This window comes from Manihot esculenta, chromosome 11 (genome assembly GCF_001659605.2).
Source record: "Manihot esculenta cultivar AM560-2 chromosome 11, M.esculenta_v8, whole genome shotgun sequence".
Classification (NCBI taxonomy): Eukaryota; Viridiplantae; Streptophyta; class Magnoliopsida; order Malpighiales; family Euphorbiaceae; genus Manihot; species Manihot esculenta.
In genome coordinates this window covers 1163812-1182108 of record NC_035171.2, presented here as the reverse complement: position 1 = coordinate 1182108, position 18297 = coordinate 1163812, and the positions used below count along the sequence as shown (strand labels likewise).

Below are 18297 nucleotides of genomic sequence, written 5' to 3'. Positions count from 1 at the left end.
TGCGGAGTGCGCGAAGCATGCACGCAAGGCTAACGCGCAGGGAGCACAGGCAGCAGTGCAAGACTGCTGCTGCGGGACAACTGCTGGTTGGCCTACGGAGCTACGCTAGACGAGGTTGGAGCGTGCGAGTGACGGAGAGAAAATGCAAGGCGCTGGGACATGCTGGAAGGTATGCGAAGCTTTCAAAAGGGCCTTGGGCGGAGGTTCTAGAATTGCCCAGAATTGGCCAGAAGCGCCCAAAACAGCCTGGAGGCTGTCAAACCAGTCCAGAAGCTTTCAGAAATCTATTGGACAACAAGATATTTCCGACCAAAAGGGTCCCACAGACAATTTGGCCAACCAATCTAGAATTCTCCCAAGAATGTAAAATTATCAAAAGGCCCCTAAAAGTTCTAGAAGGACAATTCTATCCACACATTAGAGAATGCATCTCCACCACATGTTGAGGAGGTGGGATGCCTATAAATACCCACAATGAGATTCAGTTGTACAGTTTAGAGCTTTTAGCTAAAGCATCCATACTTTATAAATCACTTTCTAAAGCAATACAATTTTCTTCCTTCCATCATCACTCTCTTGTATTTATCTATCAACCCTTTCTCTCCAATCAATCTTCTTTTGCCACAATCACCCAATTGCTTTTGTTTTGAACTACTGGTTAAGGTTGAACTTAGTTCGTGGAACTAAGGCCACACGGTAGAAGTGAAATTCGGATATTGAATCACTTATTCCGTGAAAATGGGAGTGGCCGAGCTATTGACACAAAGCACCGAAGACAAACATTTGAGATACCATATATGTGTCTTGATCAGCATAACAATCCTCATGGCATCAAAGGTTATGGACCTGTTTACTGGTGACATAGTGTTTTCATGACCAAAATGTACAGGGGAACATCAATTTCGATGGCTAAGGATAAGTTGTTCTGGTGGAGAATGGAGAACTACACTGGCAAGGAGGTGTATAAGATCATTTGAATAGACAGAAACTATCAGTATCTAGACCAGCTGTCTTGCACTAAATATCTTCTACTTTGCTGTTGTTGTTTACTTGGTTACATGTATGTTCACTCTAACTATTATGTGTAGCCTATTGAAAGTTCAATCTTACATCCCTGCTTTCTTGGCGACTTTTGTCTAAGTTTATTATTTTTATCATTATATTTTTATGATTTAGGATGATGGCTACAGAATGTTCCTAATGTTTGTTCACTTTAATATTCAAACATTGTCCTGATTCTTGAATAGCAGCTGCTTTATTGAAAAAACAAAAAAGAATAGTAATTTTCTTGACTTGAGAGGAGGAAAAGAGAGAGGAATCTGTCCTGCTGTAGATTTATTGAGTGATGAAGAAGTTACACGGTGAGGATTTCAGATATTTATGCCTATTAACGATTTTGCGGGGAGCAATGAACTACTATAGAGGAAGCAACATCTCAATCTTGACAAAGACATATGCCCAATTGTCCATTACTGACTTGGGTGGGGTTATCTTTTAAGGAAGTATGATTGAGGAAGTTACCCATTAAGGTTTGAATACTGCTGATTGTTGACAGAGATACAAGGATTAATGGACACCCTGCGTTAAGAGAATTTGGAGATTTTTCCTTGGCATTGGCATTTTTGAATTATAGTGGAAAGTATGCACTTCCCCATGTGCTAATTGTCTTGTCTTTCTAGGAAATACTACAGTGGAGAAATTCATTTTTTACAGGTCATTGTAAGATTGGCAAACCTGAAATGACCCTGTAGAATGATGATGCTTTTTGCTAGAGGCTTAGATTCAAAAAGATCGCACAGGATGATCAGCACAAGATTTGCCCAAGTTTGAAAATGAACCAATATATTTTAATACTTGCTGTGGTTCAAAAAATAAAACAAATCCAAGCCATGGGAATTCAATGGAATCAATAGTGACACAAGAATGTATATAGAAATACATCTTCAGAGGCAGATGGATGCCTAGCTTAGTACCCTATTCCCCTCTCACACAATATTTTCATTTCAGTTTTCAGACATCTGTTCCTAAATCTCTGCTTCCATACCATAGCTTTACCAGCAACGTCTTGTGAAACAGACTTAAGTCATTTCAGACTACTCAGTATCAAAAATCAGACAAATACTGAGCAAATCAAGCAGAGAGGTTTTCTTTACCTCCATAAAGAAGCACCAATTCTTAAGGATTATATTGAAAAGGACTCGATTTTTCATCAACCTCCAACCAAATCTAGCCAATGTTGACGAGATAATGCAATATCTTCAGTCATCCACAGGCACCCCTTTTTTTTTCTGCTTTTCAAGATTTACATACACAATACACGTCTTCTCATCTTTGGTTAGATATCAACTGAACTACTAGAACTACTAGGAGCCACCCTTTTTTCCCGGCTCAGAAGCCTCTTCAACGACCTTAACCTTTGTGTAGGCATTGGCGACTTGGATTCTTCCTCAGGAAAATTATCACTCATTTGCACAGGAATATCAATAACCAGCATCTCATCTTGCCTGGAAGAAGAAGAGGAGGAAGAAGACGAAGAAGGTGCTTGAGCGGAAGTTGCTTCTTCCAAGCCGCCGCCTCCATTGCCGCCGGTGCTTACTTGAGTCTGGTCCCCCCAAAACAACACATTTGTGGGAAAATTTGGAGATTCTGTCGAATACCCAGAAGCCAAAATTTCCTCTGGAGAATGAATGTTCTCTTGCAAATCACTACTGTCGAAGCTGGAGCATTCGGGTAATGGCGCTACTGAGTTTCTGCAGAGAGGACAAGTGGAGTGCGATTGAAACCACATATCAATACAATCAACATGGAAACCATGGTTGCATTTGGGCAGCAACCTCGTTTTTTCCCCCTCTGCAACTTCAGCTAAGCAAACTGCACATTCCAACCCATCTTTGAAGTCTTTGGATTGGAAAATTACCACCGGTAGGGATTTAAGGACCGAGAGGTCTAGCCCTCTCCGGACTGGATCCTGACCAGGGGTAAAAACGAAACGGCGGCGGTTCCGGCGAGAGGATGCTGGACGAGCAGGCTCTTCAGTGCGCCACCAAAACCATTTTGCATAGAGATGAAGCAAGAGAACAAAAGCTACCACCATAAATAGAATGATTACGGCAACCACCATGATCTTGCCAGTTATTTGCACAGTTACTGAGTTGTCTAAGTCCCCCATAGCTGATTCCCAGAAAGGATATTTCCAAGAAACGCAGTCAAAGATATCTTCTTGAATGTATATAAGGAAAGAGCAAATGAACACAACCCAGATGGGATAATTACAAGAGATTGTGGAAAAATGTAGCAAATCCCAAAAAGGTATCTTTGCTTTGCAGTGATTTTAAAGAATCACAGACGAAAGCTGAAGCAAAACAAAAATATAATACTGATATGGATTAATCAAGGAAGAGCTACAAGTGTATAAGAAGAAAAGAAGGATAAAAGCTTGTTATTTAAGTTGTGGAATGGGAAGAAGGGGATAAGATTGATGTCTAAGAATGGCGAAATCAAAATTGAGGAAATTAAGACTCAGAGCTGGTGAGAGGAAGAAGGGAATAAAATGATGAGTTTCGGGTCTAAAACAAACAATGAAAGGCTCCTCCTTTGTGTCGCTTTCTTTTACTCTGCGCCGTTCCGTCAATGGCTTGGTTTTCTTTCCTTCCTTCTTTTGACTCTTCTCGTGGCCTTGACGCATTTTGAAAGTTCAATTGGATTCTTCACTGTGTTATTTCCTTCTTTTTTTTTAATTGCAATACAATTTATAAAATTTAGTAGAATCTATAATTTAATATTTTTTTCAATAATATTAAATATCATAGTATTTTCAAAAAAAAATTATCATAGAAAATTTATTGAAATATAGAAATTTAAATGTATAAATAAAAAAAAAAATTTACCCATAAATTAGCAGTGCTCCAAACAAAAAGAAGGGTGGCATTATCATATCCTCATGTCTCCCCTCATTATTACCTATTACAGTGATTCACATGCTTCCTCTTTGTTTTATTGCCTTTTTTTCATTTTATATGATTTAATAATTTCATCATGACTTACTTGGAATTTTCCTTTTTTTTTTAAAAAAAAAAACTTTTTTTTTTTAAAAAAAAAAAAGAAAAACATTTTGATTTCAAAGACAATATAATTAGTCATTAAATAATGTGAACTTGGTTCTATAATCATTACTAGATAAAAACACAATTGGTTATTTTGTTAGAAAAATCGCTATTCATGTGAAGTAAAGTGCTTAAATTAAGGAAGTCATTCATTTTAGACTAAACCAAACAAAACAAATCAAATCAGATTATAAAAATAATTAAAATTAATAAACAATTCGATTAATTCCATAGTAGCCGATGTTGCATCAATATCCCTGTCCGAAAGGACTAACCACCACCCAACATATAGATTAGAAGTTGTAATGGGAAAGTGCAACTGCCTGCACACCCCTTGCCCCTGCAAGGTCTTTTCAAAGTCTTGGAAGGAAGAGGCTGTATTTGATTCAGTCTTCCTCTGTATTTAAGAAGCTTCAAACCATCCATATCTGACTCACAAAATCTCTGCCTTCAGACCAGCCGTCCACGTGCAGTTTTATCACAACTCATATACACTTGCCTTTGCTTCTTCATTGTCTGCTTATAATTCAAAATGCACTATCCATTCTTCTATTTTCATAGACCAATTGCTGTTCCATTCAATTTCGTATTAAGACATTTTTTTTAAAAATAAAATAAAATAATTAATTAGAGCCCTCTGATTCAAATTTCTGAATTTTAAACTAAAATCACCGCTTCACATTTGATAATTAAATTATATATATATATAAAGCAAAGGAAATCACAAGAAATGAGAGACATAATCCCGATTATTGATCCGAAAATTTCGTTGAATTTGAATTTGAATTCAAATTTATTATTAATTTAATTAATTACGGTGAACAACTATTGACTGTCCGTTTCTTTCATTTTCAAGCTTAATCGTATTGACTATTCAGAAGCAAGAGTCAATGTTTACCTCTAAAATATTAACAAAACGGATCACCTTCTCACCAAAAATAATAATAATAAAAAATCACCCTCCACTTTTCTTTTGTCTTATCCGTTACGCAATTTTTAAAAAAAAAATTAAGATGGTAGATGAAACTTTTATGAATTAATAAATAATTTTAAATATTTAAGATACTTTGTCTAAATTAAACACGAATTCATTATCTTATATATTTATATTTAAGATGAATTATTTTTATTATTCTAAGTGAAATGGAATCATGATTAATAAAAAAATTAAAATTCTTACTAATTCCATAGTAATTATTGAAGTGACATTTTGCCTATCCTACAAAAAACCTATATATGTTGAGATTCAATTATCCGAGCTCAGTAGGCCCATCAATATATAAAATGGGGCAGCCCATTCACATAAAGCATATCCCATTCTTAAATGTAGTAATGGGCGATGGGCCTCAACTTGGACCCTTCTCTCAGCTCAACTGAACTGGTTGGCAAAGGCTCGCAACCACAAGCGCTAAGAAATGGGCTCGTTGAAGGCTCGCTGGAGAGAGAGAGAGAGAGAGAATCTCCAAGTTGATCCCAGTAACCAAATTATATCCAAGAACACAGGAATGCTGCTTAACACGAAGTTGTCTGTTTCAGCTTGTCACTTGTTAAGTTTGGTAATACACCATCTCCATCTCTTTAATGCATGATTACATCTATCAATTAAATAAATCATTTCCATTTAATCGGTTTAAACAAAACAAAGCCTTTATTAATTATTAGGGACTTTCAATCAAAACAAAGCACAAAACTTGATTAACACTAACATTAACCTTTACTCTTACATGTGTGCACAGCACAAGCAGCTAAAAGGAAAATAAAGCCCAAACGCTTTAAGCAGGTTATTTTGATTAGCAAATATAATAAACAAACAGACAATCAAGTTTTATGATCATCATCTTCAGACTGGTTTCTGAAATGGGAATCCACAGTCTTCTCCATCTCTTTAATCTTCTTTTCTTTATCCTCTTTGCCTTTATGGATCTCCTTCTCCACTTCCTCCCTCTGCAACACAGAATACATGATCATATATAAAAGTCAATCTCCACCCGACCAAGAAGATGATTAATTAAAGAAAGAAGAATTGTGAACTGACGTCAATGGTTTGAGTGACAGGTCGCTTGGTTCCATGTACTGAAGCTCTGTTGGAAGCTTTTGTGGTGATGACTCTTCTCATCAAGTCATCTCTCTTCAGTTTATCTCCAACATTTTGACTCCTCCATAACCACCCAACTACTAATCTCCCCTCCATTTTCACTTGCTCTTCTCCCTTCTTCCACCTCTCCAAGCTCTTGATTGGTAGCGTTTTGCTGGTTGATGACCTTTAATTAATGGGGACTTGCCACGAATGCTCGTTGCTCTGTAACGCATGCATATCTGCTACGTGCCTTAAACTTTCAATACGTGTCACTCTCCCCTTGTATCGGAAAAAGTTTCTTAATTGAAAATTTTTTTTACCAGTAATTCCTTACATGGTTACCAAATAACAGTAAATATTACTTTGAAGTTACGGTCCAATTTGGTAGCAATTGATTTTTCAAATATAATTTTATTATAGTATCTGATGACCGCGGGTTTCTTCACTTCGGATTGAGGCCAGATTTAGGACAGCTTATAATTCGAAAGCTTTTAAATTTCTTTTTGAGTCAGATCCAGTCCACTCAGCTCAAAGACCGCACTTCAGTCAGATTCTCCAATCAGACCGACCCAACTCATTTGGTTCAATGAACAGATCTCTTTTGGGCCTAGCCTTATTCTTACCTTCTGGCACAGCTCGGAACCCAAAAGGAATTCAGCTCATTCGTTTTATGGGACCATCCGCATGCATACCTGGAGAGAATCAGAGACCGTTATGTATGGGACAGAGATCTGATTTCCACGTACGTCTGTATCAACGTAGCAGGAACAGGTAGTCCAATGATACATATTCTGTTACACGTCACTAACTGTTAAAAGGAAACATATAAAAGGAAAAATACTCTCCTTTAGATCTAAATTTTTTTTTTCAATCTTACAAAACCCATTTTAAAATCCTATTTTTTGGATTTTAGATCATTGGTATCATTCTACGTATTAACATTTTGAAAGATAAACTTGAAAAAAATACATTGAAACATGAGTTAATTTTTAAAATAGATGCCACGTATGTCGTAATTCTCCACGGCTGAGATCGCATAGAATGCTGAATAGCAGAGGCTAAAATATTATAATCAAAGAAGACCTGGGAATAATAATAATAATAATAATAATAATAATAATAATAATAATAATAATAATAATATGATTGAAACGTTGCTTTCAAAAAAAAAAAAAAGATTGAAACGTCACCGTTTTGAGCAGCCAAATCCCGAAACCTGTGGACCAGAAAGCCGAAGCTTAAAAGACATGAAGGCCCGGCCCGATGAAGATGAAGCAGATACGAGGTCCTTTTCTTCCATCCATTGATCCACCGACTGTCTGTTCGATGATATTCCTGCTTCTCTAGTCTTCCACCACTCCATTGTCAGATCTTTTCTCACTATCACACTCATTCTCATTTGCATTGCTTAATCTAATACCCATTTCCCAGAAATGGATAGAGATTCGTCTGACGAGGAAGATGATCGCCACACTCTAATTGAGCAAAATGATAGGAAGCCCAATCACCATCACAACCATTCCTCTCCCCAGCGGCGATCCACCTCCACCTTCCACATTGAGGAGACCGAGTCTTTTGGTGGTTCAATTCGCCGTCGTTTCTTTCGTAACTTCAATAAGAGGTACTACTACTACTTGTTGGCCATTTTTCTCCCTCTCTTAATCGTCGTCATCATTTTCTCTGCGGATATTAGGAATATGTTCTCCGCCAATCTCTCTGCTCTCAGGCTTGATTCCGTTTCAGACCGGATGAGAGAGGCTGAGTTACAAGCGCTTTACTTGCTGGGTCAGCAGCAACTTTCTCTGCTCTCTCTCTTGAACCAATCATTTCCATTTCACAATAATAACAGCAATACGCTTTCTAATTCCAATTCTAATACAAGTGTTAATTCCAATGCCTCTTTTGAGTTCAATAACTTAGAGGAACAAGGTTTGAGATTCAAGATTGAGGATTTGAGATCTGCCCTTCTCAAGCAGATTTCTTTAAATAAACAAATTCAACAGGTTCTATTATCCCCTCACGAGTCTGCAAATGTCAATGTATCTGCTCCAGACTTTGTGGGTTCTGGATTTGGTTATGATAGGTGTAGGAAGGTGGAGTCGAGATTCTCGGATAGGAAGACAATAGACTGGAAACCCAGATCAGACAAGTTCTTGTTTGCCATTTGCTTATCTGGGCAGATGAGTAACCATTTGATTTGCTTGGAGAAGCATATGTTTTTCGCGGCTTTGTTGAATCGAGTTTTGGTTATGCCAAGTTCTAAATTTGATTTCCAATATAGTAGGGTGTTAGATATTGAACACATAAATCATTGTTTGGGAAGGAAGGTGGTAGTGACATTTGAAGAGTTTGCACAGATGAGGAAGAATCATGTGCATATTGATCGATTTATATGTTACTTCTCTTCACCTGTTCCGTGCTATGTGGATGAAGAACACGTTAAGAGGTTGAAAGGGTTAGGTATTTCAATGGGCAAGCTTGAGTCGCCTTGGAAGGAGGATGTGAAGAAACCAAGTAAAAAGACTGTTCAGGATGTGCAGGCCAAGTTTACTGCCAATAATGATGTGATTGCTATTGGAGACGTGTTTTTCGCTGATGTAGAGAAGGAGTGGGTGTTGCAGCCCGGTGGTCCTCTTGCTCACAAATGCAAGACATTGATTGAACCAAGTAGGCTTATTATACTTACTGCCCAGCGATTTATTCAAACTTTCTTGGGGAAGAACTTCATTGCCCTCCATTTCCGGCGCCATGGCTTTTTGAAGTTTTGGTATCCTTTTCTTTCCTTGCTTTTGTGGCTTTTTCTTTTTCTTCTAAAAGTAATTGGTTTCTGGGCCTGCTAGGCATGCACTGCTGCTTGTGTGTATTTGTGTAGATTATTCAGTATAATGATGGCATGTGTGTGTATGTATATATATATATATATATACATATATATATAATTGTAGCTCTAACAGATGAACAATTTTTTGATGTTTTGCCAGCAATGTCAAAAAGCCAAGTTGCTTTTACCCCATACCCCAAGCTGCAGATTGCATTGCACGGGTGGTTGAGAGGGCCAATGCACCAGTCATGTATCTTTCCACTGATGCAGCAGAAAGTGAAACTGATTTGTTGCAGTCCCTAATTCTGGTGAATGGCAAAGCTGTACCCCTTGTCAAACGGCCATCACATACTTCAGTAGAGAAGTGGGATGCTTTGTTATCAAGACACGGCATTGAGGGTGATTCTCAGGTAAGATTTTGTATTCTATTTTTCGTTCTTTTTCTCTTGAGTGAGTTTACCCTACCTTTTCTGTTCATTTCACTGATTATCCCCATATGTTTGACCAATATATCCAACGCTGGAAATGCATCACACATTGGTATTTCCAATTAAGCTCAGGATTTCATTTCAGCTTCTGATCCAATCAGACTGAAGAAAAATACGAGCAGTGTTTCTCATTTAGTTAATCTATTATTACTTCAATTTGAGGTGTCTTTTTTCTGAATCCTTGAAATTGGTAACATTGCACTAGTAGATGCAGGAAAGTATATTGACTGCGGTTATAAGAAAAAAAAAATGACAACAATCCTTAGTTGCACACAGTGAGCTTATGATTCCCTTTGATAGTTTACTCTTATGCTAATGTGAACAATCCTTATTTGCACATGAGCATCAAAGGCATGCAATTTTTATGTTTCACATGTGTCTAGATTTTTAAAGTCTATGGGAAAGTGGTTGAATGTGGTTTCTCTTGTTAGGGCATTCTTATATCTTAGTAAAAATTTTATATTGTAATTCTCCAAAAAAAGTGTTTATCACAAAGCTCAACCCTGTGTAGCTATGAGAAGTTCTTATTATCAGTTCTGTGAATAAATAGCAGAGAATTATCTCCCTTCCCCTGCCTCCCAACCAAAAAAGAAGAAGAAGAAGAAGAAAACATGATTCAGTTTATGCATAATTGTGGTGATTTTCTTTTAAGCTGAATGTATGAAAATTATACTAAAGCATTTGGTTTTTACTCTGTTATTTTGTCAATGCAAATACACATTCTGAACCCCATAATCTGCACAAGGCGTAACAATTTCATGTTAAAAGGTTCCTGGACTTGCATGCTTTCTTTTTCTTGCAGGTGGAAGCCATGCTTGATAAGACAATCTGTGCTATGTCTAGTGTTTTCATTGGAGCCTCAGGATCCACTTTCACTGAGGACATTTTGCGGCTGCGGAAGGATTGGGAATCAGCATCTTTATGTGATGAGTACCTTTGCCAAGGTGAATTGCCAAACTTCATTGCAGAAGATGAATGAAGAGGAAGATAATCAAGTTACTGTTTTCAGATATGTACCGGCATTCCTTGTGAAGATGGTTTCCAATGAATTGAATTATCTGCAAGACTGGTATTCATTATTCAATATTCCTGGGTCAATACCTGTATGGCTTGATGCTGAATATGTACCTTGTACGTTAGTGTAGTGTATGATATGATAGTAGCATTATGTTTTGCACATAAGTTTCTGATCATTGTTTTTGCGGTTTGAGAATGTTTTCTGTAATACACCCGGCAAGCTGGTCTCCCTCTATTGTTGTCGATGACTTATCATTCTTTATATTTGCTCAGCTCAAAAACCATGAAGGTTAAATTGGGGAGTGACATGTTCATTCAATGACCATTTTTTTCTTACGGGATTTATTGTTGTGTAGGAATCATATGATAGTTGAAGATTCTTTGGAAATTTGTATAGCCCTCTGATGTGCAAGTTTTCTGCTAAAAAGATACATGCAGGCTGAAGAAGATTCATGATACATTAGAACACGATTTAAAACATTCTTATTTAAAGACTTATCATTGTAAAAATTGTTGTAGGCTGACTAAATGCATGGTTTCTTGTGAATTTTACTCTCGTTTTACATGCGGTATAGACGAGAATTTCTCAATTCTTCCGTGTAGAAGAAAACACCTGGTGTAAAGTATAAACTGAATTGTGGAAAGATATTGATCAAGGCTAAAAATCCTTTTTTAAAAAATATTATTATTAGTGTAAAGTTCTTATTTAATTGAAATAAGATAAATTTTATATTCATTTTAATGATTTTGGTAAATACAATATTAATTAATTGGTAACGTCTAATCATATTTAAAAGATAAAATCTAAAATTGCCTCAAAAAAGAAAGCGCACGTGGGAAGCAGATGAGAGACGCTAAACATGACTCGGCCTCGCACGCGCGCTTTCTCACACTCTCTCTCTCCTTGTGCAACTGACCTGGGAAAAGCCCGCCGCTTCTTCCATTTTCTCCTCCTGCTTTCTCTCTTTCAGTTTCTGTGTTCTCTCGTCAAAGCTAACACTTTTCTGTTATTTATTCCTTTGGCTTGGTCTTTACACGATTCGAGATTCTTATTCTTCTTCTCCTTCACTGACTTGTTGGAATATACACACATCCTTCTTTTATTGATTGATTCTCCTGCGGCATCCATTTGTCTATAGAATCAAATACTGGGTATAGAATTTATATATAAAAGCCAAACAAGAAAGTGGGTTCTGTTTAAAATTTAGAATCAAGAATCATGAGGGCGAGATTGGTGGTGTTCCCAGTGAGAGGAAGGAATTGGTGTTTTAGCAGATCCAGCGATCCTTCCATTGCTGAGGAAGCCTCAGCTTACACCCCCTCCACTCTGAAGGAACTCTGGAAGAAGATCTCATCCTCCAACTCCAATGCCCACAATGCGGAGCTTCTCATTGATTTTGTCTCCAACAAGGCACATTTCTTTTTTTATTTTTTATATTTCTATCTATGGTCATAATTTTTTTTTCTAGGATTAATGTGTTCTCTTTTTTGTTATTTTTTCCCAAAATAGATGAATAGAGCATGGATGGGTCTACAGAAGGCACCAGAGGGCTCTTTGAAGAATAAGATTCATGGGTATTTTGTATTGTTCCCCCATATTGCTCTTTTGTCATGTACAGTCATTATTTGTTCTTTAGTAATTGATTCGGTCATTGAAATTAATTGATGCCTGCAGGTTGGGATTGAAGCTCTTGGCCCGGGTTAAGCCATCTGAGATTTTCTTAAAATCTATATCCAAGGAGATCACTGATGTTGAAATTACATACCCCTCCAGGTTTTTGTTATCTTTCCCATTAATCGCATTGGGTCATTCTAACATTTCCTTTGCTTCAAAGCAAAATGATAACCTTGATTAATTATTTAATTTGTATACTTGTACTGATATTGACTCATGAGTTTAACAGCAATGTTTCTGACATAGCTTTCTATGTAATGCATGTGAAAAATACTTTCAAAAATCACATCAACATTATCATTTACACTGGCTTGAGTGCACCATTTGGTCAATTGTTTCTTTAGAATATTTTTGGCTTTAGGAATCACTTCTTTATTTATTAGACAGGTGATATAATGTACTATAAAGTTCTATTGTTTGATAAAGTATGCAGACATGAGTTCAGTTCTTGTGCTATGGTACAAGAAGCCTACTCTGCAAAAGTGTAAATCCATGAGCTTACATACATGATGTTCCAATATTTGTTTGAATCTAAAAGGGGGTAATGTGCTTATTTGGGGGAGTTTGGAATTAGCATATCTAACCATCAATTTAAAACTGCCACTTGGTTTATATCCGGTTGATTTAATTATAAAAATTAAATCTGTCTTTCTTGTGCCTACATGCAGTATCATCTTTAATGTAATGAAAAGTAAATATGGATGTAAAAAAAGGTTTTAGATTAGTGTTTTTTTTTTATAAGTAGGTTTCTTATGCCTCGTTAAAGGATTTATTTTACAATGTTACAGTTTAAATGCAAGACTTGTACGCCGAAGATTACGGCATATTGCCATGAGGTAATTGCATTGCCTTTCCTTATTTGATATATTCGGGGATAGAAAATTTCATTTTTCAGTTCCTTTTGTCATCGCCATCACCAAGTTATCATCAGAATGTCATGTATCATTTTTATGTATGCAGTCGTGGTCTGAATTTTAAGCTGTAGAAGTGAATTGAAATGGTTTGCTGCATGAATTTAGTTGGACACATGGTAATCCAATGTAATGGAATATCACATTTGGCAAAAAAAAAAAAAATCTTAATGGATGATTGAGGGCTGCAAGGGGCCCATATACAATTATACAAATGAAGATCCAAATCATGTTTAGCTGGAAAAGAAATGCTCTGACTACCATCGTTTTAGCACAGGAAGTAGAATACCATGATGATTTATGTTAGGGTCCCGGGCCAAGGATCTTGTTTGGGGTCTAAGTGTAGATGGTTGGGTAGGTGTTTGAGTGTTTGGGTTAGATTTCTTTTTGTTTGCTCGGGTCATTAACAATTCGGCTCAAAGAGGGAGCCTTAAACCTCTTGAGTGTAAAGTACTCAAAGACTGAATGAAATTCCAAGTTCATTCTTCATTGATGTTTATGCAAATATTTATAGGGTACATCAAAGGATCATGACTTGATCATGGCCACTACTTCCTAGAATAAGGGAAATAACAGAATCTTAAAAATACCCTCCTAATATAATGGAAACACTAACATAATGCATAAAGAAATATTCAACAAATAGACTAGAAAATGAACATGATGAACTGCTTCAATCCTCAACTTCCATAAGCATTACACGTGGCTGCTGCTTCTGCTGGTTACGAGTATACACCTGCAAGGGTCTCGTAACAGTACTTCCCGCCCCGTTAGGAAGCTTGTCCGCAAGCGTAAAATCTGGAAAGCGTGCCAGCAAATCCTGAACATTTTCCCAAGAGGAATCAGCTGGGGAAGATTGGCTCCAATGGACCAAGACTTCCTGTTTTCCCGAACGACAACGCTGTCCCAAAATAGTAAAGGGAACCAAAGGTTGCTGTTCAGTAATAGGTGGGAGAATCGTTTCAAAATTTCCAGAATCAGAATGATATGGCTTGATTGTGGAGACATGAAAGACTGGATGTAATTTGGAATCAGGGGGAAGCTTCAACCGATAAGCCATAGAGCCAATGCGCTCCAAAACCTCAAAAGGACCATAATATTTGGCAGCCAATTTCTGATTTTTTCTTGAGGCAATGGATGACTGACGGTATGGAACTCCAATGGCCGGTGAGAACGATCATAATGAAGTTTCATTCTGTTTTGAGCCAATTGAAGGTTGTTGCGTAGGAGCTTCAACATTGAGTCACGTTGCTGTAAAATAACATCCACAGTCTCTATAGTGGAATTGCCGGGCAAGTAAGAAAGGAGTCTAGGTGGAGCACGCCCATAGACCGTCTCAAATGGAGTGGATTTAAGAGCTGAATGGTAGCTGGTATTGTAGCAAAACTCAGCCCAAGTAGGATTTGGAACATCCTGGATTAACTGTAAGTACCACAATTGGGCAATTCCTTCAAGGTGGTAAGAAGCCAGTCCCACTTGTTCATCATCAGGAGTGGACTGATGCTTGAAGAAGTGTTGACACCTGCTAATCCACCCAAGAGGATCTTCCGTGCCGTTATAGCGAGGGAAGTCCAGTTTGGTGTATTTGGGCACAAAGGAGCAATCGCGAGTAGTCACAGAACCGGTGGTTCCAATTGTTCCCTTGTCACGCCTTGGTCGAGCTTGGCTTTCTGCTTCGGGAGAAGTAGAACGAGCCTGTCTAACTGAGTCTAAATCAAGGGACATGGCATCCATCTTAGCATGGAGCTGCTCAACTTTATCATGGCGAAGTTGATTAGCCTGCTCCTCAGAAAGGACGATATTGAGAAGTTGAGTAAGCTGGTCTTGAATAGAGTCCCCCATAACAGTCGGCTCTAATACCAAAATGTTAGGGTCCCTGGCCAAGGATCTTGTTTGGGGTCTAAGTGTAGATGGTTGGATAGGTGTTTGAGTGTTTGGGCTAGATTTCTTTTTGTTTGCTCGGGTCATTAACGATTCGGCTCAAAGAGGGAGCCTTAAACCTCTTGAGTGTAAAGTACTCAAAGACTTAATGAAATTCCAAGTTCATTCTTCATTGATGTTTATGCAAATATTTATAGGGTACATCAAAGGATCATGACTTGATCATGGCCACTACTTCCTAGAATAAGGGAAATAACAGAATATGAAAAATACCCTCCTAATATAATGGAAACACTAACATAATGCATAAAGAAATATTCAACAAATAGACTAGAAACTGAACATGAGGAACTGCTTCAATCCTCAACTTCCATAAGCATTACACGTGGCTGCTGCTTCTGCTGGTTACGAGTATACACCTGCAAGGGTCTCGTAACAATTTATGCAAGAAATCGGGCACCTTTAGAGAGAACTGCTTGTTCAGAACCTTATGGCTCTTCAGCTGACAAATACACACACACACACACACACACACATACATACTTGAACTTTATTTTGGTGTTTTTATATATTTATTTTGGATTCTATAAATTTTTATGGCGGACGATTTCTGAATCAAGTGCTGTCTGATATTCAGGGGAGCTGCCAGCCACAAGCGATATTTCTATGGTTCCGTTTCTTTACTTCCATTGACAAGTGCATTTACTGTACGTATGTGAATAGTTTTACAATGTCCACTTTCATTCTCATTTCGTTTCATGTTCATTGTCAAATGTATACTTTCACACTTGAGACATCTTGAACTGCGCATTTCACCTTCTATGTTATGTTTCAATTTCTCTTGGCGCATCACATCCCTTTTCATATCTTCTTTGCAGGTTTTACCTCTGCCCAATATACCATTCTTTTGGGTCTTATTTCGTACTTATTCTCATTGGCGAGCTCTCCAGGTGCGTGATATGTTCTTGGGCAACGCCCAAAAGAAAAAGAAGAAAAAGAAGTTGAATTTCTTTTATATCTGTGACTGCAAATATCTGTACCATAGGGCAATAGGCTAATTTGGACACGTTGCATTCACACTGGGCATAATTTTCTCAATTCAACTCATTTAAGCCCTAATTCCAAAATTAGCTGAGGTCCTCTATGGGGATCCAAGAAAGATATAGAAATCTCAGAAGAAGAAAAGCATTACCTTTCCCCTGAACTTTTTTAGATTTCTCTGTTGTGTATATATTGTGTGCTATGGAGTTCACTAGTTATTGAATTTGAGGACTTTTAACACCTAGAATAAAGAAAAGAAGAGAAGTTTTCAATGCAGTTCAAGATGAATAAGAAAACTGCACTGCTCAATATAAAGAACTCCTGCACTTGGAATGGGTTTTTCCTTTTCTCTAACCTCTATGCTTTCAACAGTGAAAAAGCAGTGGAACTTTTTTTAATGTTTTCTTAATTCTGCCAAATGAATCTCTTCTTTGTAGTTTATGCTATATAGCTATTAAATGAATTCTCAGTGCTGTTAGATTAGAAAGTTTGGGGAGCCAATAGCATTAGGGGCTCAATAAATAAAAAAGTAATAGATTTTTCCCATCTTAAAATATTTTACTTCTCATCATATTTTCCTGCTATGTTGAGCATCAAGTGATGGTTTCCTTGCTCTCTTTCCTCCCATTTTGAATCTCAATACAACAGGGGAGTGAGAAGCTGCTTCAGCTTGTGTCAGACTGTCCTCATGCTGAGAATTCACGCATTCCAAATGTGAAGGGATGTGAAACTGAAACTGGCGGCTCCAAGCATCATGTCCACAAAATGCGAAGTTCTCTATGGGTAATCTCTTTTATAAAATTTTTACATATTTATAGATGCATGAGATATTGGTCTATCTATATATATATAATTCTTTAATCATTTTTGAAACTTAGATAAAATTCCACTTTTTAGCTTACAAAGGAGTATTTCCGTTGTTAAGAAGTGATATAGTTTTGATACCTATTGATAAGTAACGGCTAACTTAAGTTATAACCTGAGCCATGCTTTCCTGAATGTCCACCTTTGTTGTGTTTACTAGGTGTTCAATCTTAAAAAGATAGAGCTGTGATTTTTGGATGCCGATTTTCCCTCTCTTTATTTAACTGTCTATAATTTTACTTGAGATGTTTATCAGACCATACATATTTTAAATGAGTTATCTGAAAAAGCAAAAATGAGTTGCACTGAAATGCTAGCTCTGAAAGTGATTTTTCATTTGTATGCCTATCATTTGGTATAATTTTCCCTGCATTGATATCAGCAGTATGTGTTCTTCATCACTTTGTGCTTACCTTACTTTTGAGGTTGATCTATTTATAAATAGTCGGTCAATGTTGAGCTGCAAAAGTCACGACCTCTCCACATATTGCTTTATGTGTTCTTGTGAAATATGTGAATAGGTGCTGCAGCCATCAAAGGAGCTCGAGGAACTTCTTCACAACGGAGATGAAAATGATGGCCTTAGTAAATGTGCTATTTCAAAAATCTGCAAGACCTTCAATTTGAACATGATTGAAGTTATAAAGTTTAAGCATAAAATGTAGTTTAACATTGCTTTGTACATTTTTTCCATTTGGAATGTAATATAGGTAGGTGGCATTCTGATGGATAAAAGCATCCATTCCATTTTCCCCCAAGTTGTTGCATAACTGTTTCCTACGAGCTCACATTGGAAGAAATTTTTTAATCAAGAGAATTTAACCCATTTTTTAGTTGTGTTTGCTATTTTGACGTTGATTGATTTATTACAACCGTATATCTCATTGTGATTTGCTGTAATGAGGATGATCGACCATCCTAGAAGAAAAGATATGACTTGGAATGTTCCTAGAGCAAATGATCTGTTTCTAGGGGCTAAATCTCCAGTCAAATTAATTATTGTACTTATTTCCAATTGTAGCACAATTATCAAATTTTAATTTTGTTTCCATGAAATAAAAAATTGCTGAATTTTGATAAAATTTCATCTAAAATCAAACATAAGCTTTAGTGGAAGACGATTATTTAGAACTATGAGATCGACTTTAATTTTTTTATATTTACTCATAGCAAGCATATGAACGAATACTTAGAAAAATCTATTTTAATTATATACATCCACGTAAACCGACTTAATTAAATTATTCTTCTTTGTAAGTTATAATTTGACGCATTTGTTTATTTATTTTATTCATTTTTACTGTTTATTATTAAATAAATTATTAGCCCCAATTTTATAATATTATTAAATATATGAATTAAATGTTTACAAACAATTTTTATGTTTGATGAGTATATTTAAATTAATTAATTGAATTA

General features: G+C 36.8%; 3 protein-coding genes across 3 annotated transcripts; 2 read left to right on the top strand and 1 right to left on the bottom strand.

The window, feature by feature from the left end:
- Positions 1-1823: 1823 nt before the first annotated feature.
- On the bottom strand, positions 1824-3685 carry LOC110625928 (RING-H2 finger protein ATL3). The gene has a single exon (XM_021771634.2). The coding sequence runs from the start codon at positions 3167-3169 to the stop codon at positions 2336-2338; it is 834 nt and encodes a 277-aa protein (XP_021627326.1). The 5' UTR covers positions 3170-3685; the 3' UTR covers positions 1824-2335.
- Positions 3686-7447: 3762 nt separating this feature from the next.
- Positions 7448-10825, top strand: LOC110626736 (O-fucosyltransferase 36). The gene is made up of 3 exons (XM_021772798.2): positions 7448-8947; positions 9162-9411; positions 10292-10825. Exons 1-3 carry the CDS (start codon positions 7614-7616, stop codon positions 10466-10468), a joined length of 1761 nt encoding a protein of 586 aa, XP_021628490.1. The 5' UTR covers positions 7448-7613; the 3' UTR covers positions 10469-10825.
- A 521-nt stretch (positions 10826-11346) lies between these two features.
- LOC110625442 lies at positions 11347-17716 on the top strand. The gene is made up of 8 exons (XM_021771031.2): positions 11347-11917; positions 12017-12081; positions 12182-12280; positions 12970-13017; positions 15611-15680; positions 15852-15923; positions 16663-16797; positions 17400-17716. Exons 1-8 carry the CDS (start codon positions 11726-11728, stop codon positions 17541-17543), a joined length of 825 nt encoding a protein of 274 aa, XP_021626723.1. The 5' UTR covers positions 11347-11725; the 3' UTR covers positions 17544-17716.
- Positions 17717-18297: the final 581 nt, after the last annotated feature.